This window comes from Anoplopoma fimbria, chromosome 9, assembly GCF_027596085.1.
Source record: "Anoplopoma fimbria isolate UVic2021 breed Golden Eagle Sablefish chromosome 9, Afim_UVic_2022, whole genome shotgun sequence".
NCBI classification, from domain to species: domain Eukaryota; kingdom Metazoa; phylum Chordata; class Actinopteri; order Perciformes; family Anoplopomatidae; genus Anoplopoma; species Anoplopoma fimbria.
Window position 1 is genome coordinate 5,263,428 of NC_072457.1, and position 27,876 is coordinate 5,291,303.

Sequence of the window (27,876 nt, forward strand, 5' to 3'; positions counted from 1 at the left end):
GATAGGCTACATTTGAAAAGATGTGTTGACGCCCACACAAGAACTCATCTGGGAATTGAACCCTGAAGCTCTGGCACACAAAGGAAGAATCACACCCCGAAACCAACAAGCTGGAAGGTGTGCCTTCTTTATTGTTTTCTGATTCTATGAACCACAGTAGAAACAGTGCCAAATAATAAGCAAACAGCAGTCCTCCCTTTTCATTCACCTTGGTGTAACAATGCTAATGGTCCCCTCTGCTTCCAGTCTTTGTGCTAAGCTATGCTAAACAGCTTCTGGACGTATTCTAGACGTTCTATAGAAAAGGTCCAGGGAAATGTGGCACAGTCTCTTATGGTCTTATTGTCGAATAGGGGCAGGTTCATTCCTCTGAAGGAAACTAAACATGTCCTCTGAAGGGGGAACAGCTAATGTATCTATTTTTAAAAGACATATATAAGAAAGACAGCCCCTCGTATGATTCTAGTGTACAAAATCAGCTTCTTGGATTGTTCATGGGATGTGAACAGCTGTGTTCTGCAGAAACCAGGACCTCCCAGATCCAAAAGTCATATCCTTTCATAAACAATCTTATGCACCAGTTTTCTATGTTTTGAACCAAGAGACTCCTGACTACAATAGCCTGGTTTAAGGACATGGGGGGGGGAATCCCAGAGTTCTCCTGGGTAAACTCTGATCTAAGTGGGTCAAAGTGAGTCATCTTCCTGTCTGTTGATGTGACGTCCCTTGAGGATCTTTGACCTTTTCAGAATGCAACTTTATGCTGCTGCAAAGACTCTAAATGTGAAGGATTGAATGGAGCTGCTTGATATTAATGCCATAAAGAAATAACACCAAACTGAACCAAATAGAACTGCAGAAATGTAGTGTTTGCACTTTTAGAATATTTGGGGACATCAGAGACAAATAAAAAAAACAATGGTCAAAACTGAAGTCAAGATATATAGTCCATAGGTAACAAAATTCACCAACCAGCACCTGGTTAACTTGTAATATTTCATTAACCAATCCATTTCCCTTTAGAGATTCATCCTCTGGGAACCATGAATATTCACATCAAAAGTGACAGACATTGATCAAGTAGTTTTCTTCATTAAGAATGTTGTTCTGGATTTAAAATGTCCAACTGACCAGCATTCAAAGCATAATTCAAAAAGTCAAATAAAAAGCACAAAAAGAGAAAAGAACAAACCATGAGACGTTGAGGAATGGGGCCGGGAGTCTTTGAAGCCTCACAGATCAGCCTGGTGAATAATTTAAAGTCTCCTCAGACAATAACGTCTCTATTCTCCTCTCCGGGGACCGGTGTTATGATGCCAGACCAAACCCAACTCTGTTTGCTGTTTGTCGTGGAAAAACCACCTAACTGCAATATTGCGGCTTCACTATTTCCCTCCTCAAAATAAAAGCCGACATGATCATCGATGTGTTGACTGAATTGCACGGCACTTATTGGGCCACTGGAACGTCTCATGAATCCCATTGCATGATGATTTAAAAAAAAATGAGAAAAAGTAAATGAGAAAATAAGTATTATATTCATTCATTCTTTGCGGATTCGGTGAATATGCTTGTCCGACAGCGGTGCTTTGTCATTGTGCATGTAAAGCAGCTGTATAAAGTTATGTGAGGCGATCGCCACGGGCTCTGTTTGAGGAGATTGAACGCGTCAAAAGGAACAAGAATGTTTTTTTGGGGGGGGGATCACTGCCAGCCCCCCCACCACACCCAGTATCTTTGGATCTATTCCCAGGCCTTGTCCCAGCCCTGTAATACATTTATATCATGCAGGAGGGCTGCAGCTACAGAGTACCCTACCAATCTCCTCCAATTAGCGTTAGCGATTGGCTGCGATACAAGCCGGGGATGCCCCATGTCCCCAATTCTGTTCAGCCGGGCAGTGAAAAAAAAGAAATTTGATCAAGATGTGAAGTAAAAACTCATCCGCAAAGGGTGATAAAAGCTTCTGTCGTGTGAGATAAAGTCTTCCTTAAACAGTGCTGCTTGGCCGCGGGCTAAAAACATGTTTACTAAGAACATGATTTATGTGGTGCTTTTTTTTTTTTTTAAAGCCATGAAACACAATTTGCAGGAATACAGTTTATGAGCTTGGGAATGTTTGAAAATTGTGGTTATGCTATCGATTCACAGATTGTTGTTTTTCTTTTCCTCCCTTATTGCAGAAACCTGAGTCCTTACTTGTGCATGCCATATTTTTTCCAGTCTTTACTATTGGAGCTGGCAAAGAAGAGTATTTTCATATTTCTACTGAATCATCGCATGTAAACTTTTCTCTTGAGTTATTTTTTTCCAAAATGAGAAAATGATAGCCACAAAGTATTTTGGTTCCTAATGTGGCCGCAATGCAAATCAGGATTTTTTTGTTATGGACAAGAGGCGAGCGGTCTTTTGTCTTCTCTGCTTTTCTTCTCTCCGAAGTGGAAAGCCCTCAAAACTCTGTCTGAGCTTTAAATGTAAATGTACCCAGTGTCATGTTTAATGTTGTAGAAATTTGACTGAACCAGGCCAGCCAGGAAACAGCTGTGTGTGTTCCTCGAGTCTGTTGGGTGTGGGCTAAACAGCTAGGATGTCATTTTAACTCGTTCTTCATGCTCTAACATAACTCGATTTATACAGACAGTGAATTGGGGATATGATCAGCACATTTACATTTCAAAGGAATGAGCTCATACTCTAAAACAAAAGATCACACACTACATATTGTCTTGTTTCTTTGTTGAATTCTTTATTTGATTTCGGTGCCTAAAGAACTGCTTGTTACTATAGCGACATCATGACATGGTGCTGACCAACATCAAACACCACCAAAGTAATGGTTACTGTAAAACATTATTACTTCGCTTGAGTACTTTCATTTTGCGCTACTATGTACTTCTACTCCACCACAGTTTTTAGGCAAATGTTGTACTTTTTCATTGATACAAATCAACTAATAAATGATGAAGTATTATTGTGGTTCACACAAGGAAATTTTGTCTTATAAAATACTGATTATATGTTCACCTTTTTCAGACCAAATCCTGCAAATGAGTCAATCTGTGACGAGAAAATCCCTCTCATGTCTAAGGCCATAACTTATTATTATGGGTCACAAATAGACCTAATTCTAAAGGGTCACAACAGTATAGATATTTCAGTGAGCAGTCCTCGTTCTCCTCTTATAACTCTGACATTTACAAACCGGATGTCTTCTCCTCTGAGTTTTTTTTTCTTCTGGATGCCTACGGAGATGCCGGTTAAGTCATTGTCTGTGACACACATTTCGTGAGTGTGTATGTGTGTGTGTGTGTGTGTGTGTGTGTGTGTGTGTGTGTGTATGTGTGTGTGTGTGTGTGTGTGAGAGCTGTGCAGAAGCTAAACATCTGGTGGTAATTAACTGAACTCGCTGCAGACGATCCTGTTCAGTCTCTGTGGAAAACAGGAGAAAATTGTTCTTTTTTTTTCTTGGTGAAAAGAGGGTGTAATGTTTCTAATAGCATCAGGAGTGAGGCAGTGTGGAGGGATATGGTGGTTTAAAATGGTTATCTACTTTAGGTTTTAAGTAGGTTGCAAATTCTTAAAGCCAGGCATTGGCTGAGCTAATTACTTAAGATAAAAGTCTAATTAAAATCAACTCATAAAAACTTCCCCAAGTCTAATATAGACTTTAGCACAAAGGTGGCTCTTTTTATTTAAACTTTATTTGATCAGGCATTCTTGTTAAGATTTTTTTTAGTCAAAATTTGTTGTTCTTAAAAAACCCTGATAATAAATATGACTTGACTCTTTCAAGAAGATCTGAAATCAATAAGTATCCATAGAACGACAACCAGCAAACAAGAACAACCCAAGAATCGCAGATATTAAAGCTTAAAATTGCCAAGGGGATAGAAAAATTCTAACTTGAGGGCAGTCAGAGATTGACGATATATTTGGATTGTGTAATAACAAGGTTTAATTAAGAGAAGAGATCTAAGATAGTGGTTCGCTTTTACAGTAGAGATTTATAGACACATTTAATGACAATATGTCATGTCAGTAAGAAATATGACATTAGTCATCAGTGATGAATTGTAAGGATCGGGCAGTGTGACAGAATATCTCTGAAATTAATTAGTCATTAAATTTGACTCAACAGTTGATTATGAAAAAATATACAGCAGGTAAAATAAGTATTGAACATGTCACCATTTTTCTCAGTAAATATATTTCTAAAGGTGCTATTGACATGACATTTTCACCAGATGTCGGTAACAACCCAAGTAATCCATACATACAAAGAAAACCAAACAAATAAGTTCAGAAATTAAGTTTTGTGTAATCAAATGGAATGACACAGGGAAAAAGTATTGAACACATGAAGAAAGGGAGTTGCAAAAAGGCATGGAAAGCCAAGACACCAGCTGAAATCTATCAGTAATTTGAAAACAATCCTGCCCCTTGTCAGTGCAAATTAATATCAGCTGGTTCAGTCCCAACTGATGGCCTATAAAAAGGTGTCTCATTACCAATGTGTCACACAAGAAACATCTCATGATGGGTAAAAGCAAAGAGCTCACTTAAGCCCTTCGCAACCTTATTGTTGCAAAACATACTGATGGCATTGGTTACAGAAGGATTTCTAAACTTCTGAATGTTCCAGTGAGCTCTGTTGGGGCCATAATCCTGAAGTGGAAAGAACATCATTTCACCATAAACCGGCCACGACCAGGTGCTCCTCGCAAGATTTCTGACAGAGGAGTGAAAAGAATTATCAGAAGAGTTGTCCAAGAGCCAAGGTACACTTGTGGAGAGCTTCAGAAAGACCTGGAATTAGCAGGTACAATTGTTTCAAAGAAAACAATAAGTAATGCACTCAACCGCCGTGGCCTGTATGCACGCTCACCACGCAAGACTCCATTGCTGAAGAAAAAGCATGTTGAAGCTCGTTTAAAGTTTGCTGCACAACATTTAGACAAGCCTGTGAAATACTGGGAGAATATAGTCTGGTCAGATGAGACCAAAATTGAACTCTTTGGATGCCATAATACACACCATGTTTGGAGGTCAAATGGCACTGCACATCACCCCAAAAACACCATACCAACAGTGAAGTTTGGAGGTGGGAACATCATGGTGTGGGGCTGTTTTTCAGCATACGGCACTGGCAAACTTCATATAATTGAAGGAAGGATGAATGGAAAAATGTACCGAGACATTCTTGATAAAAATCTGCTGCCATCTAGCAGGATGATGAAGATGAAACGAGGGTGGACATTTCAGCAAGACAATGATCCCAAACACACAGCCAAGGAAACTCTCAACTGGTTTCAGAGAAAGAAAATAAAGCTGCTAGAATGGCCCAGCCAATCACCTGACGTGTTCAATACTTATTTTACCCGCTGTATATCCTTTAATAATATACAGAAAGCCTTGTTTAAGCCGTAGTATCTACGGGGTTGACAGCTCTGACTGGAAAAAAAGTAAGATTAACAGCATCAGTCACTCAGTAATAAATCAATGCAAATAATCAAACAAATAAGCGCATAATCAAACCCCCCCAAAAAAGAAACAACCACACCCCAAAAAGCCTGTTCCATGTCTGGCTGATTCACTGACAATGTCAACTAAAACTGAGCTGATTCTGTAGATCAGAAACATTGAAATTGGGAGAAGAAAGAAACAATAGGACAGAAAGACAAATAGAAAGCTTTGTGCGGCATAATTACAGCACATTCCTGTATAAACTCTCCGTCTCACACAGGGAAAATAGTTTTGCTTTTTGTCTAAACTCTGTCAGGATACATACAAACTGGAGCCTTGTGTATGAGGTCATCACTGTGTTACAGCATGACATTTTTATTGTTACTGTAACTTCAGTCTGCAGCCAATGATTCAGTCCTGCATGACCAAAAACGATCAACCCTCGACTTGTTCTGTTTCTCGTTCTCGTCATTTGCTTTCGCTCTGATCCATTAATTGGATCAGTCTCTAGTTATCTAACTTGTTCTGTCTCTGGTTCTCCAATTGGCTCTTTTCTTGTTTTCTAAGATTTCTTTGTGGGGCTGGGTGTTGTTTAAGAAAAACTATGATCCAGTACCGATACCAGCACCGTGACTAGGATGGCAATAGAGTACTTCATTCTATATCCATAAGATAAGATAAGATAATCCTTTATTAGTCCCGCGGCGGGGAAATTTGCAGGCTTACAGCAGCGTAGAGTAAAGTGCACACAAGAGACATAGTAGAAGAAAGACAAGATGAAAATAAAAAATGAAAAAAAATAAAAAAACAAGTATTATAAATAAGCAATAAAAAACAGTAGAAAATCAACAATAACTGAAATATTATATTTACAGACAGAAAAAAATATTTTAACTATTATTGCACAGTGTAATGTATTGCACAATTAAATAAGTAACACACACAGCTTCTATTCATGTGACTAGCTTATCTGCGCTGCACTGCGCTCATACGGCGGCTTTAACGCTAATAATGTTGACTTCTGACCCATAATGGGCGGGACGACGTTGTTGCAGAAGAGTAACGCCTGCCCCCCGATTTCCCCCAGGTTTTTAGTGTTAGCTCTATCAGGACTGTTGCTGTTGTCAGCGCTGTTGTCAGCGCTGTTTACGCCGTTGGCACCGCTTGCATGTAGATGCTGGCTCAATCATCCCTGTGTTCAGTGACATGTCCATGCAGGCAATCACAGCTGCATGGGTTGTAGCCGCCAATAATTTGTCCCATTAAATCAAAGATATCTTACGGTTGTTGCCTTTAAACAAAAGGTTTCGAATAGTCATTTTTTTCTAGATAGAGCAGGTATCCTTTGACTGGAGAAGTTTCGATACAACTGTGTACTGGGTTATTTCAGTGCTGATCAATACAATATTTATAATAGTTTCTGTCTGTATATATAATATTTCAGTTACTGTGGCTTCTCTACTGTTCTTTACTGTTTTTTTTACTGTTTTTTATTGCTCATTTGCTTATTTATAATACTTATTTTAATCTTGTGTTTTTTTATTTTTATTTATAGTTGCACTATCCTCTTTGCTGCTGTAATCCTGTAAATGTCCCCGCTGCGGGACTAATAAAGGATTATCTTACCTTATCTTATCTTATACACAGCCGTAGTTCTCACTAAATGGTTCTCTGACTGGTTTTCTCTTTTGTTCTTGTACACTGGTAACTCTCTGATTCTGGTTCTCTTTCTCTGGTTCTCACTCTTGCAGGTATTGTCTCTCGGCGTCTTACTTTCTGTCATCTCTCTAAGGTTGAACTGGTGCTGGTGACCCGGATAGAATCAGGTGGTCGCCTGAAGGCATTCTGGGAACTGTAGGAAATCGCTAAGTGCACTGGAAGTAGATAAACCAAAGGTGACGGTGCATTAAAATTAAAATTTCTCCTCCTAACCTCAAAAAAACATGTGAATTCGATCACAGAGAATTTTTCTTAAGTTTGTTGTAGTGAAGTAAGGTGCCTTGCCGAAGGGCACCTCGGCATCAGCTGTAGACTTAAAACACTGAGGCCGTCTGTGTTGTGTCCAGGTTATTCCTGTGTTAGTGTGTCTGCAGCTCTCAGTTCCCACGCAGTCATCCATCATGTGATTACTGACGGTGGGAACGCTGACACAGAGAGAGGGTTTGTGTCTGCAGCCACAGTGCATTCTGGGAAGGATACGCATCCTCAGGGAGGACAGAAGGTTGATTCTCCCATTTCTATTAAGTTAACATTTCTATCCCTCCACTTATCTTCAACATACTAGAGTCAGGAAGGTGTGTGTGTGTGTGTGTGTGTGTGTTCGAGTGCTTGTGTTGCCTCAAAGAAAGTTTTACTCACCGTTCAGGAAGAAAAATGTTTGTCATTCTCCAGCATGTCTGTGTTTGCAAGCTAACATTTCTCTCAGTTTGTCTCTGCTATTGCTGGGGTTATCTAATCTCTCCTTGACATTCATGTTCACACCTGAAACTCTGTCAGGACATTATTGTTCATTTCCTTCACGCCTGTCAGAGACAATTAGCGATGAGAGTCCAGAATCAGTATCACTTTGGAAATGTGTCAAAATCGCAGAATTCCTCAAGCTTAATAGAACATGCATTGGAATTTCAAAGCAGGCGTGTTGCTTTAGCAAAAGGTGTTCTTCAAACTTCACAGTAGTCTAGGGTTGGAACAATTGGATCAGGGAATATCCAGCTAAGTCGCTGGTTTTTAATGTTGGCATGTTACCTTTCTGCAAACCGCCGATTTGTTCAATGTCGACTTTTTTTGTTGCTTGTTTTGAAACGACAAGTCAAGACAAGTCAAGTGACATAGTATACCAAGCGGCCTCTTATTGAGCGTTACATGGTATGACAATGAGTAGAACAAACGAGAAAGTCCACTAAGGGCGGATGGATAGGACATTGAATGGGTCAAACAAACCCAGGACCTTCACCCAGGAGATCGCTGTTTGTGTCCTCTGCGAAACCAAGACTAAACATTGACTTTACGCTTTTCCTACGTATCGATAGGTGTGAAAGTCAACTCAGGGTGGTTGTTATTTATCAACGCTATTCACATCGTTATGTTACGTTATCTTCAACACGAACCATCGTTTCACAAAGTTAAGTGCGTGACATTGTGCTTTCCTGCAAGTGTGATACGAAGCTGAAATGACATCTAGTTCTGAAACATATTTTGGTTTAGAAAACGTTGACTTTCAAAGTATTTCAAAGGTTTCCAGAAAAGCACAATGGCAACATTTTTTCTGGCGTCTGGGTTGTTATAGTATATACCAGCTATGGGCCCATAAATCACAGTCTAAACCTCCTCAATCCAACCACTGAGTAGACTTCAGAGGGCCCAAAGAAAAAGGGACTAACTCAATATTTGGAGCCATTTTGCAACATTGTGGTTCAATAATGATGGAGAGAATGTAATATCAAACAGTGCAGCGCGGACCGGGTTCTCAAGAAAGCCAAGCAGTCGGCCTGTTACGAAGAGGCACTAGTTGAAGGAAGAAGAAAAACATCAATATAACAGTTGTTTCCAAATGCCATTTTTAGGCATTTACAAAGAACAAGAATGTTTAGTGAGAACAATCTACCAGTTTCTTTAGGTAGAAAGTCACCTTTTCTCAAAACAAACAAAAATGTATATTATTACATGATAAATAATCCAAATGTCTTAAATGTTCTGTATATTTTCAGCAGGGTTTTGCTGAGTCTACCTGGATCCCTCTGAAACGAGGTGTGTACATTTAGATTTTACCGCATTCATCCGCATTGGGATGACAGATCCTGAACTGGTTCCAGCTCTTGGCAGCGATGAGCCGACCAGTCTGGTCCTCTTCCAGCTGTTACATTCAGTTCAGCACATTAATTTAACCACAGCTCCTCTGGGGATTGTTGGTTTGTCTTTTCAGTGGAATTGCATAATGATAATCTTCGTCGGTGCCAAAGAAAAGCTCCGGGACACCAGAACAATGCAGAGAAATAACCTGTGGTGTCATGAGTGCATCGTGTACAGTTTCTCCAATTACTCTGGTTCATTGTGTGCTGTTTTCTGTTTTTAGATATAAGATAGAAATCAGGTCAGGTCAAACGGTTAAATGCCAGTCAATGTCACAAATAATCAAATAATCAAGCAGCTGCACTTGGTGCTAAAAGGATGTGTTCACAACGAATCCAAGCAGTGGGAGAATCTGAGAGTATTAATATATATAAAGGATATGATCCCTCAACGGCTTCCCACCCAGCTTCACTGACAGTTGTGTTTTTGAACTTAAGATCAAGCGAGAGAGAACGATACACTGAACTTGGTGAGTGAAAAGTTGTCATAACTGATAACTGTTATCAAAAACAATGGATTTTTTTTTATAGACAAACTTGAAATATCTGTTTCATCAATAAAGAGCTGAAAACAAAGAGGAAGAGGTTCTCTGACTTGTGGCCTCCTGCTGCGTGCTGACACAGTTACGGCTGCCCTGAATATGTGAGTCATCTGAGTGTTTTCTTTTGCTCTGTCTAAAGACGCTGCAGAAGGCCTCGAAATGAACAAGAGCTGATGATGGAGCTTTGCCAAGTTTTCCACACCGCATGCTGAGAAAATTCCTGATGCGACTGCATCGAGCCAAAAGTCAACATCAGCTGAGCTGAAACTGGTGGTGAGGAGGGAACAGCTTTTTAAATGCACACTCTCTGTGTGCTGTGAATTCACTTTGCAAAGGAAGTCTTTGCGCCTCATTTATATCTTGATTTATATTTATTCACTTGCCTCATAACTAAAGAAAACTCTATATAAAAGAGAAATATGAAAAATGAAAACTTTTCCATTGTCCCATTAAACAAATAATATGAGTTAAAAAGGATAAAATGCTCCAACTGCTCTTGAACCGCGACCACATGCTGAGCTGTCAAAAACTGAATAAGCCAACTGTCCTCTGCAGGCCACCGTAGGATGATCAATGAAGACTGATCTGCAAAACTGTGGCAAAATTGAGAAATATGAGGAACAGACCAAAACAACCAAAATTCAGCCTCAGCCATGTAGGGAGGAAGGTCATCCATCTTCAGCCCTTCAGCGGGGTTCTACTGGGGAAAGTAACTTGGAGAAAAAAAAAACCCAGTTATGTTGAATTTAGTGCTGTAAGAATTACACTTTTTTGTTATCTGAAAAAAAAGTTAAAACACCATAAAACCTGTAACTCTAGTAAGTGGACTATGGAGAGTGTAGATCTCTGCCAGGTGTGTTTGCAATGACCTCTCTTGTAATGTGTGATTAAATGAATATATCCCACAACTAGCTAATCGGCTGAAGGTAGTCAATGGCACTCATAAAATAGGCAATAAACAGTGTTTGGAGAAAGTGTGAGTCACGGCAACCATGAGAGGTTCTTGGGCATGCAGCCATTACTAGGCATCCAACATATTACGTGGTTTGCTGCAGCAGAAAGTGAGATGAACCGTGGACAGACTCACACACTCACTGACTCACGGACTCACACACAAACACGACTGACCGCACAATTCTCGATAAAAAAAACAGTTTTCCAACGTGTACACACATTAAAGGGTAACTTTTGCATTTGTCAATTTTTGTTTTCTGGAACTGGTCCAGTCAAATTGGTGCAGACGTTAAACGGGTTGTAGTGTCATCGCTCGGGGCAACTCTTCACTGTTAAGGTACAGTACCAGTCAAAAGTTTGGACACACTTTCTCATTCAATGTTTTTTCTTTATTTTTTCTTTATTTTTTTTCTACATTGTAGATTAATATTGAAGACATCCAAACTATTTTGGATGATGTGGTAAACAAACAAATGCTCAACAAAACCAGAATATGTTTTATATTTTAGATTCTTCAAAGCAGTTAAATGAGAAGGTGTGTCCAAACTTTTGACTGGTACTGTATGTCTACTTAAAGTGCTTGTTTCTGTCACAGAGAGACTCAACATTATGTAAAAATACAGAGAAATAAAACTTATTTTTGTTATCGTGTCTAACGATGTCAAGCTCTGAGAAGTCTCCTTCTGAAATTGTCATTGTCGAAATCAGCTAAATATTCCTTTGATAATACTGATAACGCTCTCTGTACTCCAACACAACAAATGCTGAAAACGCTTGCTCTCCTCTCTCCAACTCTCACTCAAGTTTCCACCATTGTCTTCTGGCAATAAGAAAGCTGATTTAAATCTGAATGTTTTTTACAGTATTTTATCTTGTTATCTGATAAAGGTTTTGTAGAAAGACATTTATTCAATTTTTTTCCAAAATAAAGCATCAAAAAAAGTATTGTAAAGCATATTATATTATTTATTTATATTTATTTTTAGTAAAAGAATCAAAACTCTGGTATCATATTGATGCCAGAGTAGAACAATCAAAACCATTTAAATTACTTTTTTTTAAGGTTTTTTGTCACTTCTAAAAAGATCACATTACATAAATCTTCTGTTTTCACTCGTTAGTGATGAAATGTATTTGCCAAAGCAAATTTTAAAACCGGATCAAACAGAGAAGGAATTCTTTCTGACAAACAGACTGTGTCTGTTAAAATGTTAGTGAATTTCTCTCCATTATCGTTATAAGACTCATCTGTGTTTATGTATCAGACCGAGTGAATAAAGGGCTCATTATTCAGACATGTACAGCCTCTAGTCCCTGGAATCTTCACTCTGAAGCCGACTGATTAACTCCTTTATTTTAAAGCTCAGACGGGGTTCTGAACTCACATCACAGTTAATCAAGTGAGTGCCGCTGCTGTTTACAGAGCTGCTTCATTTCACAAAGCAAAGAGCGGCTTCATCTAATTACATTTCCTTCAAACAAACTGCGGACAGAAAGGCATCTGCCGGTAAACAAAGTGCAGAGGAAGAGATGCTTCAGTCTGCTGGACACAAGACGCTTTCGTACTTCTGTCAAATCAGGATTACAGCTCAATTCAAATCTGGTCATCTCTCAACCGGTGCCACTATGATACCTGAGTTTTCACAAAAAATGATATGTTTGTCACTATCTTGGTCGAGGAATACAAACACATTTTTTGGTTAAAGTAATGACAAGCATATTTTCACTGGTTATGAAACAGTCTCAATTGAATGTCTTTATATGACCTACATAAGCAAACCAGACCATCAGCAAGAATACTTGCTATTTGTAGTTATTCTAAATGCTAGACATCTGGTACAATTCATCGTAAAATCGGACAAAATAATTTACCGTTCACCAGAGATCTGGCTTCGCTGCTGCCTTCCACCTGCAGCAGGATCTCCTGCGGGAGGTTTAGAGCTCTGCTCCCTGCAGGGCCGCCGGTCCCCGCTGCGAGCCAGCATCGGCACAACGTTGTTGGAGACCCAGGCCGTATTGCTGGTCCCGTTGGAGGGAAGGGAGAACCAGAACCAGGACTTGACTGTTGCAGTGAACCAGGAGTGTCAGACCCTGCTGCAGTAAAAATGAGAGGATTTCTAAAGGGACTCTGGTGTACGGAAACAACACCCCTTTTCGTCCACAGGTACCGATAAAATCAACACAAAATGAAAGTTCATCTTTGAAGCGTTGAATGAGTAGAGACACAATAACTTTTCTTAAATAAAAGGTCTTCCAATATTGGCAAAGCTTTCTTATTTAGATTCTGATCAAAGAAGATGTCAGACTAAGGATCTGATGCCTACTCCTTAATACATTTTTTGATACCCAATGCACACATTTAAGAAATAAGATAAGATAAGATAACCCTTTATTAGTCCCACAGCGGGGAAATTTGACAGCACTCTTACATTACATTACATTACAGTCATTTAGCAGACGCTTTTATCCAAAGCGACTTACAGGAAGTGTATTCAACATAGGTATTCAAGAGAACTACTAGTCACCAGAAGTCATAAGTGCATCTCCTTTCTTAAACAAGCATCTCAAAGCATAAGCCAGAGCAAAAGTATAGTGCAGAGGCAGATTACTATGAAAACAATAATTGCAACAGACTAATACGAATATAGTAAGTGCTACAAACTACTACGAATAGGATAAGTAAAGCAAATGTTACTATCAGGATCCATGTTAGTTTCTGCTTTGGGAGAAATAAAGTCTTTTTTTCTCGGTTGTTTGATGCATTGATGCCGAAAAGACTCCCAGTAGATGAAGCTCTTGTTTTGTTGTTTGTTTATCAGTGTTGATTTTAAGCTACCATCTTCTTTTTTTCATCCTTATTATCAATAAATCTCTTGATCAGACCCAAGCCATCAAAATGTTGGTGTTTTGTGTGTGTTCATTATAAATTAAGTAACATTTCACCCAGCGCAACAATGGAGCTCTATGACACAGTGGAAATAGATATGTAAAGGCTTTGATACACTACGATTTGTTGACAATAATACAAATGTAGCACATCACCAGACGTCTCCTGTGAGACAAAAAGCAGAAGTCTCAGCTCCACAGACTGTTCTCTCTGTTTGCTGTGGTTGAATCAGCCGAGTGAACTTCTGTGGTTGTTTTTGAGGAGTTCGTTTGGAAACGATCGGTTCCTCCCCGCGCCGCCGGCCTCGAGGTCAGAGACGGAGGGAGGACAGAAAGTGTGGGAAGTTGTTGTTTTTTTCCGCACAGAAGGAGGAGCTGACCTCACAGAGCAGAGCTGGTTGTTCATTCACAGAGGATGCACCGCTGTCCTCGTAACCTATGTTTTACTTTTTATACTACAACTACTGTACTAAACACAGAGACGTACGCGGAGGGAGAGAGAAGGATGATGTGTACTTCCTTAACAAACACTAATATTCCACTGAAACCAGAACGCTTTCAATGCCAAAATCTTATCGATGAATATGAATGCAGAATCTGTAATATGTGGATTATTTAATCGTATACTCCTGTACAATATGACTTCTTTTTGGAGCTAGAGGAGTCGCCCTTTAAAGGTCCGACACTGGTCCCAAGCTGGTCTGAGTGCTGCTAACTGGAACTGAATCTCAGCCACAGATTGAATTAGCAACCTTCAATGTTCTCCTTGTTTGTTTCGGTTTATATCTGTAATCTTGGAGGCAGAGAGATCCCACAGTCTGCAATAATGAACTTCTCCTCTACACTCATGTATCTACTGCAGGTAAAGACTGACCTATCAGTTCTACTGCTGTATTTGTTCTTTGATTGTTTTTTGGTAATTCACTACTTAGTATTCAATCTTCAAACGCCTCCCTTTGTCTTGTGTTTCATGCTTTCCCACAATGCTTTGAGAGGCGATTCACTGGTGTTCCGTAGAAAACCATGTCCAGTGGATCTTCAGGTGACACACATGGTCGTGGTTTCAGGCTCTGCAGTCATCACAGTGTGTGTGTATCATTGGATGTTACAGACACCAGTATATCTAAGGTTACCTCTGTGCATTAAAGCGGTCCATTTCTTCTGTTGCAGGTTGATTTACTGGTTTAAAATTACAAAATGTATATTTTTTGGGTTCCCTTATTGTTTTTCTGACCTGTTTTGTGTCAAGAGGAACATTATTATTTGAATTCCATACACTTCCACCTTTCAGGTCATCATAAACGATTCAGAGAGAAATCGTGGAGATTTTTTGAATGTTTTTTTAATTTTACTTAATTAATATTATTGTGCATGTATCTGCAGCCATGTGGGACCTGCAAGCTTGAGCTTGAAAATGTATAATTTTTTACAGAAAGTGACATCAAAATGATCAGCCGGGTCTGCAGACCAAAGACAGTGTTTAGAATTAAAGAGCTGGACCTCAAACCTGGTCCAGATCAGGTCCTTGTGATTTTGTGGGGGGGGGTCAGGAGTCCATCTCATCATCGCTGTAGCAGAGGGGGTTGGGAGCTGGTGGTTAGGGTGAGGTGGTGAGGTGGTGAGGGAGGAGTGGGGGGAGTGTTTTGTCTCTCTTTCAGTGATAGCGGTCCAATAATCTATTCATGGGGCTCCTCGAGGGAAAAGAGCCCAGCTGCTCTAATTTGAGAATAAAGAGGAGGCCACCTTTGTTCTGTCGCTCAGGCTCTATTTCATGAAGAAAACATCAACCACCTCAACACGCCTCCCCCTCCTCCCATCAGACCCTTCCCCTCCCTCCCCCCTTCCTCCCATCAGCCCCACAACGGCCTCCTTTCATTCCTCCACTCCCCACGTTTGGCACATTTAGATATTTCACTCTATTTCACGATTTATGCATTTTTTTTGTTAGAATCTCATGTTTTTATCATATACAGTTTGCATTTTTGTCGTGATGAATATATTTTCCATGTATTGCTCTATGTTGAATGTCATATTTTATGGTATCCACACATTAAGTGATCTCCCCTTTCTTCTGTCTTTTTGTCTTCTCAAATAGGTACATCATTTTTTTTTTTTTAAATATCAATAATCTGTGTATCTTTCACTGCAATAACTGAATCTCATTCTACGGCTGCTCAGCAAAATATTGTTTTAATAAAGGGTTATATGTTAAAAGAAACGGCTGTAGAGGTAAGAAAAATTCTAATGTTTAAATCCAAAATGAGAAGCATAAAAAGACAACAGACATCAAATAAAGATTAAATGTGAGAAATAGACACAGAGTTTGTAAAAGTGTGTTCATAGAAGTGACGTTAACGCTAGATGATGATGATGATTGTGGTAGTGATGAAGGTGGTGGTGGTGACATCATCAGGTGCCCTTTTTGACAGTAACTGCAGGAATCTGTGGATGACTTGTTACACTACTGAGGGCTTTTATTTTGAAAACTGTTCACTTTACCCTTTACTGAAACAAGGACCGTCATTCATTTATTTCACAAATGTATTGTTGTGGTTTGTGAAATACCTAAAATATTCTATTTTTTTTTAATCTTTTGCACTCAAGATAATATGTTTTGCACTCAAGATAATATGTTGGTAAAGTCAATATTAAGGTGACATATAAACAAAACAAAAATGCACAATCTTACCAAAAAATCTTTTACCAACCCCCAAAAAATACAAATAAATTGGGATATATATATATATATATATATATATATATATATATATATATATATATATATATATAAATAATAAAAATGATTTTTATTTTTATATTGTTATTGTGCACACAGTTAATTTAGTAAAAATACATAAAAAGTATTATCTTCCAGGACTTCAAAGCTCTATATATTTTAGATTTTGCGCAATAAATTAAAAGAAAATATTTGTGTTTCAGTGAACTTTTTCCAGTCGCTTCAGAGCCCCCATACATGTAGCAGCACGACTACAAAAATGACTGAGGAAGTTACAGAAAATGTGAGATATGACTGCTATATTTGAAAAATACCTTGACCAGTCATCTTCAGCAGGACTTCACTTTCTTCTTCTCTATCTATAATTATCATTCAGACGTTAAACTCCTCTCAAGTCAGTTTTGGGGTTATTTTGGCCTCCATGTGTGAAGGCACTTCTGCACCTCCATGTGAGCTGACTGTAAACAAACCACTGCTCATTAATATGCATGAGTGGGCGTGGCCTGCAGACAGCCCCCGCCTGGTGTCGGTGGATATTACCCAGCCTCCTCCGGGTGTCCACCAGAGTGCTGTCCGCGCTTCAGCTGCAGTCAGTCGGTCGTTTCGTTTGGTTTGGAGCCGTGATATCAACCAAAAAAAAAAAAAAAAAATAATTAATAATTGCACAGGAAAAAAGGTTTTCCCCGTGCAGGACGCATCTTTTCTGCAGGACTTTGTGGAGATCTTTCTGGGAAGAGAAGCTGCAGCTGTGCATGTCCCATCCGGAGGGGTGAAGAACCGGAGCGGAGGGTCGCACCGACTACCACTGAGCCCCGAAGCCGCTCGGCAGCAGCAGACCGCCGGCATGACCCTCACACGGAGCTCCGTCCTCCTCCCGGCTGCCTTCAGCCTGCAGATCATGCTGCTCTCTGCCCGCATACAGGTACACCAGACTCCCGCTGATATCTGGGTTATTTAAGTTTCTTTTTTTTAAAGTTGTGGAGAAAATATTTATCTTTTAAATAATAATAATAATTATTATTATTTATCTTCTGACGTTTTAATAAATCAGCAGTAACTTTTTCCACAAAGTTTGAGAAAAGTTTTGTCAAGTCAAAATGAGCTGAAACCTTTAATTTTAACTTTTAAAATGTCTACTTTCTCAAGTTGTTGTTGGAGCAATGAAATCAATGCATTTTAATGCACACAACCTTAAATATGAACCTATATTAACTAATAAAAGTCTAATTTGAAGGTAATCCTGATATCAGAGCAGACTGAGGAGGAAAAGCATCATTTGGTTTGGAAAGAATCAATTGAATTATTTTTAACCCTTTTTAACCTTATTGGTCTTTAGATGAAATGTGCCTGGAAAGGCTGACGTTTAAGAGATGAAACAGCTGAATTAAGTTATTTAAATGTTCAAAACGCTCCTCAGTCTGCTACATTGAACCTTAAATCCTAATTTTGAGAACTTGATTTGGATTTCAAAGTTGACGAGAGATCCTCCAGAATCCTTTTTAATTGTTAATTAACCTTCAAATTCTAAATAATTCTTGAAAAGACCTATCAAATCTTAAAGGTTGTGCTTGAATAAGTTCCTTTTAATGGTTAAAAACAAATAAATTGATGCTTTAGAAACCAAATACTGCTTTTGGTCCTCAGTGTGCTCTGATATCAGGGGTTTTAAACTTCAAATGATACTTCTATTAGGGAATCTAAGGGACAATAGGTTCATAGTCACAGTTATGTGCATTAATAAGTGTTTTTTAATGGGAGTTTTGCTTTTGGTCATGTTTGGATTACACGTATACTGTGTTTTGAGCTCATGCATTGCACCGGCCAAAAACTGTCGCTGGACTTGCATTGACAATGTTTGTGTTTATCAGAATCATTCTTTTTCTTCTCTGTCATCAGTTTTCAAAGTGAGCTGTGAGTTTATGAGATCCTGCAGGGAACGCTGGCGTCGTAAAGTAAAAGCACCCAGAGCTCAGTGTTGCCTGCAGCGGTTGAACTCTGTGACACCAAACTAATTCAACAACACCGTGCTCCCACTTTTCACTTGGGTTTTTCTAAAGTTAAACCGTCTCCTCGTTGATTACATTGGATCTTTTAAACATTTCAAGGACAAAACATGCAGCTGTCGTTGGAAGCTTGTCAAGAAAAAGCATTTGAAAAACATTTGACTCTTTGCTTTATATAGATAGATTGTTGCTGATAGACTTCCTGTCAATCAACTAATTGGTTAATCAGTTGATTGGTTTCAGCTTTATCTTCATTCCTGCTTTCTTTACAGATTCATGCTATTTTGTCCAAACGTTGTTCAAACTTGCAGAACTTTATTTAAACATTTAATTGGAGATCCCAAAGTTTCAAACTACCAAATAGTTCAGATTGAATTTTGGTGTATCTAAACTGGAACATGAATGGTCATAAAGCTTAAATGAAGACCTGCAGCCATGGGTATATATTTATATGTGAAAATATAAATCATTTAAAACATTTCTTGTAACTTTAAAGGGCCAATCCACCTATTTTTTACATGAAGCTCAATTTACATGTCATGTGGAGCACCAATCGACCTGTAAACAGTTGTATGATGTTCTCTGTGTCTGTGGAGGAGTTTTATCAGGACTGAGAGAATATCCCCTGATGATGTCACAGTGATGTCATCCGGGTCGCCTCACCTTGGGCTTTAGGGCAACACATTTACGACAGAGAGGCTGCGTCACAAACCGTTGTGGAGTTTGAAAGGCTCGAGGGGTTCACCAGGGAGGAGAAGTCTAACAAAAGATGCTGTTGAGTTGCATTATGGGAAATTAAGGATCTAGCATTTTGACCTATACTGAGGGCTAAAAGTGAGGATATCTGGAACTCTGCTGCTTCGTTTTGGACCATTCTTTTTGTAATGTGTCTCTTGCAAGTAGTGTTAGCTCTTAAATGTTGCTTCAGGAGGGATTTTAAGGTAAAAAAAATTCACAGGTCAAAAGGTTAAATGCACTATCATCAAATGTTGCTTTTTGCCTTAAGTCATATATTTCTGTGGAACATAGTTTTGGGGATATTTCAAGGTAAAAACATCTGCAAGGTAGACGTCTTCACTGGTCCAAAGTTTGCTTGTTAGACACACAGACCTGATTTGACCCAACTTGGTCCTGGATCTGGTCCTGGTCTAGGAACCTTGTGGACCTGTAAAGACCTCAACAGCAGAGTCTTTTGTTGGCGGTGAATCTTGTTGTCTTCATTTCTTCCTCCACCTGATCTGAACTCGCCTGTCGACCTTCTCTGCAGGTTTCTTCGGCTTCAGGACACTTTGAGCTCCAGGTCTTGTCGATGCAGAACATAAACGGGCATCTGCAGACCGGCGCCTGCTGCGACTCGGCCCGGGATGCGACGGATCGCCGGTGCACGGCCGACGAATGCGACACCTACTTCCGGGTGTGCCTGAAGGAGTACCAGCTGAAGGTGTCCTCGGCGGGGCCCTGCAGCTTTGGCTCCGCCTCCACGCCCGTGCTCGGTGGGAATACCTTTTCTCTACGCAACGGCAAGAGCGACAAAGACAGGATCGTGCTGCCGTTCAGCTTCGCATGGCCGGTGAGTTTGTAAAAGATCTACAATTTGTCTTGTTGATGTGTTTTTGGTTTTTGGTTGTGTTTGAGTTCTTGATGCTCCTTCAACCAGATGTTCAGCATTTTGGAGTTCAGTTGTGGCCTGGTGTTCTCAGACAGGTGATGTCTGCTTCCGATATTCTTTCAGTCTCTTGATGTTTGACTGATGTAGTTGTCCTCTCATTCGTAAAACAAGAAAGACAGTTCATGTAACTTTTAGATAAATTGCCTTCAGCTGAGGGAACTAGTTTTTTAAACGAGGCATTTTATTGTTGACGTTGTTCTCTGGATTCAGGATGAATTCGAGTCATATTTGACCTGTTTTTCAGATTATTTCTCCCCACAAAAGTTACCTCACGAATATATAATGCAACCCTTTCACAATACAAGACAGGCAGGCAGACAGGGAGGAAAAGAAATATGTTACTTTTACTGACTTAGCAATTTGGCCTACTCTCTTCCAAGTAATCCAGCCGTATAACTATCCGTTCATGAAATCAAATCACACACTATATTAACATATGAGTGTTTGCTGGTTGAGTCATAAATCTGCCGGGTTTGACTGATACAATCATGAGCTCCTCAGTGAGTTATTTTATTTCTATCTGCTGTACGTTCTCCCGGTGGGAGCGAGCAGCAGATCTGGTGCTGAGGGGGTTCTCGCTCCGATCGTCTTCGGGGTTGATCTGGTTTGAGTCCAGATCCCTGTGGTGCTCAGCAAGACCCACCGGCTGAGGTTTCATGTGCTCATCAGTGGCCGCTGTGGGTTTTCTGCCTGGAACTACAAATGAGGACAAACTGCTCCGGTTGAGCCGCTGCTGAGTGTTTCTTCTTCTTCTTCTTCTTCTTCTTTCTTTCATGCGTTGTTGTTGGTAGTTATCTCCCCTGACCTCTCAGCGTGGCGGGGGGATAAAGGGCCGTTGTTGCCGGCTCTGCTCGGCCGGCTGCAGGACATTCCTGCCGTTGACCCTGGTAACTGGCATGTTAAATGGAGCCGCCGTGGTTGTCAGGCAGGGTGAGGTTTTCTGTTGTTGCTGTTGCTTTTAAAAAAAAGTTGTCTACACAATCTAAACTGGCAGGACCGACCCGAACAGATTATCTGTGTGCGTCAGCCGTGTTTATAGGAGCTGTGATGGAGGCTCAGGATGTGTAAAGTCGTGCCAAACCTGCGGTATTTTACAAGAGACCCCACCGCTGGTTCATCCACCTTCCTCCTCTCTTTCTTTTTTTTTTTTCAGTAGTTTTACAGCGCTTGTGTTTTTCAAATCCTTATCCATTTTTCCACCTTTTTGTTTTGGTGTCTAATCCTCTCCGATGCTTCTTCCAGCTTCAGTCCTTTTTTTTTTTTTTTTTTTTTTCATCTTTCTTTCTGTGCTTTTTCTTTGGTTTATATGAGCAGAGTACTATGGGAACAATGGGCACGGCCGGGGCCGGGCTGCACCCGGGGATTATGGGACAATGCCGGGAGCAAAGGGTTGGGATTGGGGGGCGGATGGTGGAACAATGTATCCACCGTCAGTGAGACGGCAGTGGAGGTGGTTTAGCAACAGGAGAAACAGCAACCGAAGCAAAGTTTGTGGTGCAACTCACCAGCAGCACCGCCCGCGTGTCGCCGCGTTGAGTTGAAGCAACACCTCTTAATGCCAATACACACACTGTTTCAATTCTTTGTTTCAATCCACCAGTTGCATTACTATGTATGCAGGATCAACCTTAGCACTGTAAAGTGTGTCCTGAGGTTGGCAAGTAAACTTCATGGGGGAGTTTATCCTCTGAGGAGCAGGAAGGAAGGAGATCAAGCCATTTCTGACCTTTTTTTTTTTTTTGATTTTGTGCACAAGCAGATTCAAAGGATGAAAAAGGACTTTTGCCCTGATGGTGGCGCTAGAGGAAAGGTCAGGGGGTCACCAAAATGACCAGGCTTCAAGCTCTGGGGACAATGAATATTCATAGCAAGTTTCAGGATAAGCTGACCAGAAGGTGTTGAGATATATTTGCTCTGAACAATTCACTAGCAGTTAGTCCTGCTGGGGTTTGTGTTGGAACAAATGATGTTGTCTTCACCAGAACACACACACGCACACGCGCACACACACACACACACACACACACACACACACACACACACACACACACACACACACACACACACACACACATGCAGGGTTGATCTGGGTGGATGACTGGTTGCCCAACAATCTGAAAGTTTTTGTCTGGTAAACTGAAAACAGATGATGTGCTATGAATTATACGAATAATTATCTTTTCTACTTTTGACACCATTTATCAACATTTAGAGTTTATCCTTCGGTTTCATCTTGAAATGTTTTCAACTGGAAGAGCAACATCAGCCACATATTTGTCTGTCCACTCCTGTCCTGTTGTTGTTCTTGTAAGCACGATTTTACAAAGAAAGGAAAAGAGTGAAGGAAGCATGGAGAGGAGGTTAAGTTTAGGCCTAAGTGCCCTGGTGAATTATCAACATTTCTTTAAGCGCCAGACTCAGAGGAGTCCAGATGTGGCTTCGCTAGGCGACCAAACATGGGCATTTCTGAAGAGTCCCACTGCTGACGGACGCTGGAAGCATCCAGTCACTCATTGATCATTTTTCTTTCCTTCCTTTCTTTCCTTCCACCCTCACTTTATTTTCCTCTCTCCCAGTGGTTCCCACATGACATCAAACTCATATTAGTTTGATCTCTGTCACAGTTATTGCGTGCTAATCAGGCCGCCAAAAAAAACAATCCACCAGTCACACACTCATCTGCATTGCCAAACAGCGATGATGCACCTTTGTCTTCAGTACATTACTTGTTCTAACAAGAGAATAAGAAGCCAATGGCCGTGAACATTTTTATGTAAAATGATTAGTTTCAAGTCTTCTTCAATACAGCATGATGTTCATTTAGTAAATGATGGTCCATTCTGAGTCATATAGACCATAAAGCAGAGTATGCTTTAGGGCGGGCTTATTGAGATTGACAGGTCGCTACCAACCAGAGACGTGTACGGCCTCTCTACGTCACCGATCCGCATTCTAAATATGGTAACTTCCGTTCGTTGGTTGCAAAAGAAACCAACATGGCGACGGCCGTAATACAAGATGGCGACATCTATATCGGCGTAATTCTGGGCTTCAAAACGGCAGTCTACAAACCAATGGGTGATGTCACAATGACTACGTCCACCTTTAATATACAGTCCATGGTTTTACGCCATATTTAATATCATATTAAAGTGAACATTTTTATTGTTACGGTCTGTTGGTTGGACATAAAAAAAACCCTGTTTGAAGATGTCACCTTGGATTTTAAGTGTTAGAGATTTCCTGATGCCAACAATAATTGTTAGTTTCAGCTTCAGTCCTTTGAGTGAACTCTAAAGTGTCCCATCAGGGATTCGGCATTGGACACGGCCACCAAACAAAAACATAAACAGCGGAAGATCTTAGCTTTCTTTTTCCGCCGCTCCAGTTTGACTGAGTTTCGTGGCTCTCCTCCTCGCCCCAGACCTGCCTCCACATGTCGCCCGGCTCTGCCTGCTAACAAACTATTTTCCCACACTGAGCCTGCAGCCAGAGAAAGCAGTTCCACCTCCTCCATCAAACAATCACAGAGAGGGGGAGTGATGGGAAATTTACAAACGGCCCGCAGACGAATGCTTGTAGATGTTTTGGCAGGAAGTGAGCGGAACAAGTTGGCAGGTAAACCGGCTGTCAGGTTCTTGTCCCTGCTCTGGTTTTTGACGTCTAATTAGCTGCTAAAATGCTTTTAGGTGCCACCCACTGTGTTTGGTGGGCGACACGTTTATTTTTCCTGCGGGGTCAGGAGGCATCAGCCCGACGCCCAGATCCTGTTTCAGCCAGAAAAGTGACGCAAGGATGTCGCAAGAGTTGTTCAGAGCTTTGGCTCGGTTCTGCGTTGGTGACAGCTATGTGGCGTCGCGGTAAACAGCTCCGTGGTTCACTGGAGACATGACGCTCTGCGAGGAGCCGCCGACGACCAATCAGGAGATTTCTGGGTTTTTTTTAGGTTTTAGATATCCTTGATTTGTCTTTTAGATTGGGGTTTCAAATTTTTGTCAGTAAGAAAAGAAAATATGTGGAAACAAACCAGATTTATCTTCAGCTGCCAGAATCAGTAACTCATCATAAAATGACAAGTTTTTCTGATACTTTTTTGGTGAAATTAAACAAACTTCAAAAGCATATCTTGACACACTCAATCTGAATTGTGGTCTGTTGAGTTTGACTTAGTTGCATATTTTGATTCTGGTCTTTGACTAGAGAAATCCAACTCGCTGCTGTCTTTGGTGAAGCTCAGCCACTTGCCAAACGGTGGAATTACATCTTCCTGGTCCATCACATAATGCCCATTGGGCCCAAAAATACGAACACATACACGGCCCCTATTTAAATAATTGGGTCATAAAAGTTGTAAAATGCAACTGAATCAAGAGTTGTTTTCCTTCCTCTATTCATGTGAATGAGCCAAAGATCGAGGCTGGACTGAGGGCTGGAGGACTGGTTTAAAAGATCTAGTCCGAATGCTCTATGGGTCGATGTAAGCGGAAGATTGCGTGAAGATCTGCTAAATTTTATACTCCTTTTTTTTTTTCTGCATCATGCGCCCCAGAGCAACTTTCATAGGAATGAAAGCTCACTTTCAGTTTGACCTCCAAACAAAGTGGATAATAATAATCCAGATAACTGTTGGTTCGTGTCCAACCTGCTTTATCCTCTGATTGCTAGTGTTTCCCACCAGACTTTTTTTAAAAGTGATGTTTCCAGATCTTTGATAATAATGTTATTGTTATTATTGATAGAAACAATAAAAACTACCAAAGTAAGGTACAAGTTTTGATAAACTGGATTTATCTATTAACAAAGTACAATATATTCAGTCGGGACCTGTGGAACTAGCTCACCACGTGTGGGGAAACATTGTTTTGTGGCGCATGAATCAGTCTGTAGGAACATCGTGTTGAGTCCAGTTGAATGGCTGCAAACACTACAGAGATTTAAGCCAAATGTAATGCTGTCATTCTGTTCGTTTGTAAACCCACGGTATATTTCCATCTTCTGAGGAGAACACAGGAAACATACAAGACATGAACAAATCCCCTGTGTTTGCTTTGTTATGGCTCATTATGGTCCAATAATCCTGTCTGCCGCTCTGAGCGCTCGATAACCTGACATCACAGCCCGAGCTAACCACTAATCTGTGAACGACGTGGACCGACTGTGGTTTCCTGCTGCGCTGAGTGTTGGTGGGAGAGAGTTTATCTAGCTGCTGTGGATCGACGCCAACATCAGCAGGGTTTCATAAATGCGGACAGGATGATGTGGGACCACCGAGGTTGAAGTTCAGGCACATTTAAAGCAGGTTTTTATATCAAAGAGTCTGGTTTTTACATCAATGACACAACAAACCGGGGAAACCATCGAGTCTCCAGGTTTCTGGTGTTTCCAGTGTTTGTGGTCGTCGGGGTGCTGAGCTCTCTGTCTTCACACTAGACCGATATTAGCAGGAGAGCTTCACTGATTTGTAGGGATTTCGTGCCAGTCTTTCAGGAAAAGAGAAAATAGCCTGGAGCAACGGACATACGGGAATTAATGTAATCTGTTGTTACAAGTTTCACAAAGACGCTGCACTGAAATCTGTTTTTATTGTAGTTCAAACAGATGATTAATTTGAAGTGTCTACACTGTTCAAGTCCAAGAAAAACAAAGTGTTATATTCAGTACAATTCATTTGTAGAGCAAACAAAGTCACAAAATTGCTTCAGAGGGCTTTACAACCTGAACAACATGACACATAATCTGCCCTTGGACCCTCGCATTGGAACAGGAAAAACTCCCCAAAAAACCCTCTCCCTGTCCCAGGATGGACAGAAGTGCAATAGACATCATGTGTACAGAACAAACAACATAATAGAATTACAACATACCTTGATCCATATGAGAGAAATGATACATATGAGCTTAGTAATCGTAGTAGTACCACCAATAATAGCAGCAGTGGACGTAATAGAATAATAATGATATTAAAAGCAGTAATAGTGATAGAAATGTGACTAATAATAATATATTCATTGTGATGGATAAACCACTTAACCCAGTGACCCCCAGTAAAAAAACGGAGGTATGGTCCTTTTAACGAATGCAAAAACAGTCTACAACCTGCAAATCACCAAACACACAAGAATGTTCTTCTATACAAGTGAGGACCCTTTAAATTTCCCAAGCCCTTTACCTTAACCTGCACCTAAATCTAAAATGAAAACCAAGTCTTTACCCCCAAACAACCCATGGAAGAGAAATGAGGACCAGACAAAATTGCTCTCACTCTCCAGATTTAAAACTGTAAAAGGTTTTGTCAAAGAGCCCACAAACACACTCTTCAGTCTTTGTGGTTCCACGCTCTTATTTTGGAGTCTTGTTGACGTCGAGCTCCGAATTGGGATGGTGTGAATGTTGGAGAGAGAGTGTCACTATAGAGGTAGAGGGAGAGGGGGGGAGAGAGAGAGAGAGAGAGAGAGATCCTAGCCTCAAATCACTCACACACACACACACACACACACACACACACACACACACACACACACACACACACACACACACACACACACACACACACACACACACACACACACACACACACTCACACACTTTGGCAGGCTCTGGTCTATCTGTCATTCGATAGCGGTGAGAGCGACAGTGGCCTTAAGAGAGACAAAGGGTTTCAAAGTGGAGCCAAAATAATGGGACACACACACACACACACACACACACACACACACACACACACACACACACACACACACACACACACACACACACACACACACACACACTCTGTACTGTATTTAGAGGCTTCAGGGTGTTTCAGTGACGACTGTGAGTTTTGTTTCCAGTGTTTCTCATTAAAAAAAACTTCATTTGATCCGTCTGTGCTCCTTAAAGTTGAATTGCACAACTTTGACTCTTCTGCTCTGCAGAGACTGATCTTTATCTTTTCCTCTTCTCAGCAAATGTGTTTCTGTTTACATCTGCACCAAATTTTGTGTGTATGCTGCAGTTACATAAATTATTAATTTTTCTTTTTCCCTTTTTGTCTATTTTGGTCCAAAATCTTAATAATATTGAGATTTACAGAAATTGTACATCTTATAAAGAAGACATTTCCCACCATACATTCTAAGTGTAGCATAATAGTTTAATTTTGGAATTTATGATGTAACTCTTGACTTCAAGAATCACATCTATTTTTTTCACTTTGAATATAAGCCAACCAGGAGATTAAATATCCAGCTTTACTGTTTTCTGCTGATGTTGGACATATTTCATCCTTTCATGACATAACACTGTTTAAGTATTATCCAATAAGTATCTAAAATGTCCAATTTTTAGAGGCTGATTGTTTTTATCACTTGATAAATTGTTGGATTGATTGGTTCTGATTATTTCCATTGATTCCTTTTCTCTCTGTCTTTGTGTGCAGAGGTCGTACACGTTGATTGTGGAAGCCTTGGATTTCAACAACGACTCGTCCTCCGGCAGTGAGTATTACATCTTCATCATTCATCCTGCTTCACTCCTCTCTGCTCGCCTTGGTTTCTTACTGACATGACCAAAACCTTTGACCTCAGAGCTCCGTGCTGCCAAAGCGTCCATAAAGACGCCACGTCTGTGTGAAAACTAACCGAAAGCAAATCTGCTTCAGTTTGAAAATAGTTTTTAAAAAGGCAATAAAATGATTTGTGTGAGAGTTAGATTGTTTGTGTGTTTTGGATTTGTCAGAAAGGCAACACAATAAACTGATATTTACAGAATCAATGCTTGTGAATATTAAATGCCA

At 40.3% G+C, this 27,876-nt stretch overlaps 1 protein-coding gene across 2 annotated transcripts in view; it reads left to right on the forward strand.

Moving 5' to 3' along the window:
* The first annotated feature begins 17,009 nt into the window (after positions 1 to 17,009).
* The window catches only part of LOC129095565 (protein jagged-1a-like), a 28,118-nt gene continuing 17,251 nt past the window's right edge, over positions 17,010 to 27,876 (forward strand). For both annotated transcript variants that reach the window (XM_054604062.1, XM_054604063.1), the window contains exons 1-3: positions 17,010 to 17,352; positions 19,701 to 20,003; positions 27,520 to 27,577. In XM_054604062.1, coding sequence (XP_054460037.1) covers positions 17,275 to 17,352; positions 19,701 to 20,003; positions 27,520 to 27,577 — 439 coding nt within the window. In that variant the 5' untranslated portion in view covers positions 17,010 to 17,274. The remainder of the gene's footprint in view (positions 17,353 to 19,700; positions 20,004 to 27,519; positions 27,578 to 27,876) is intronic.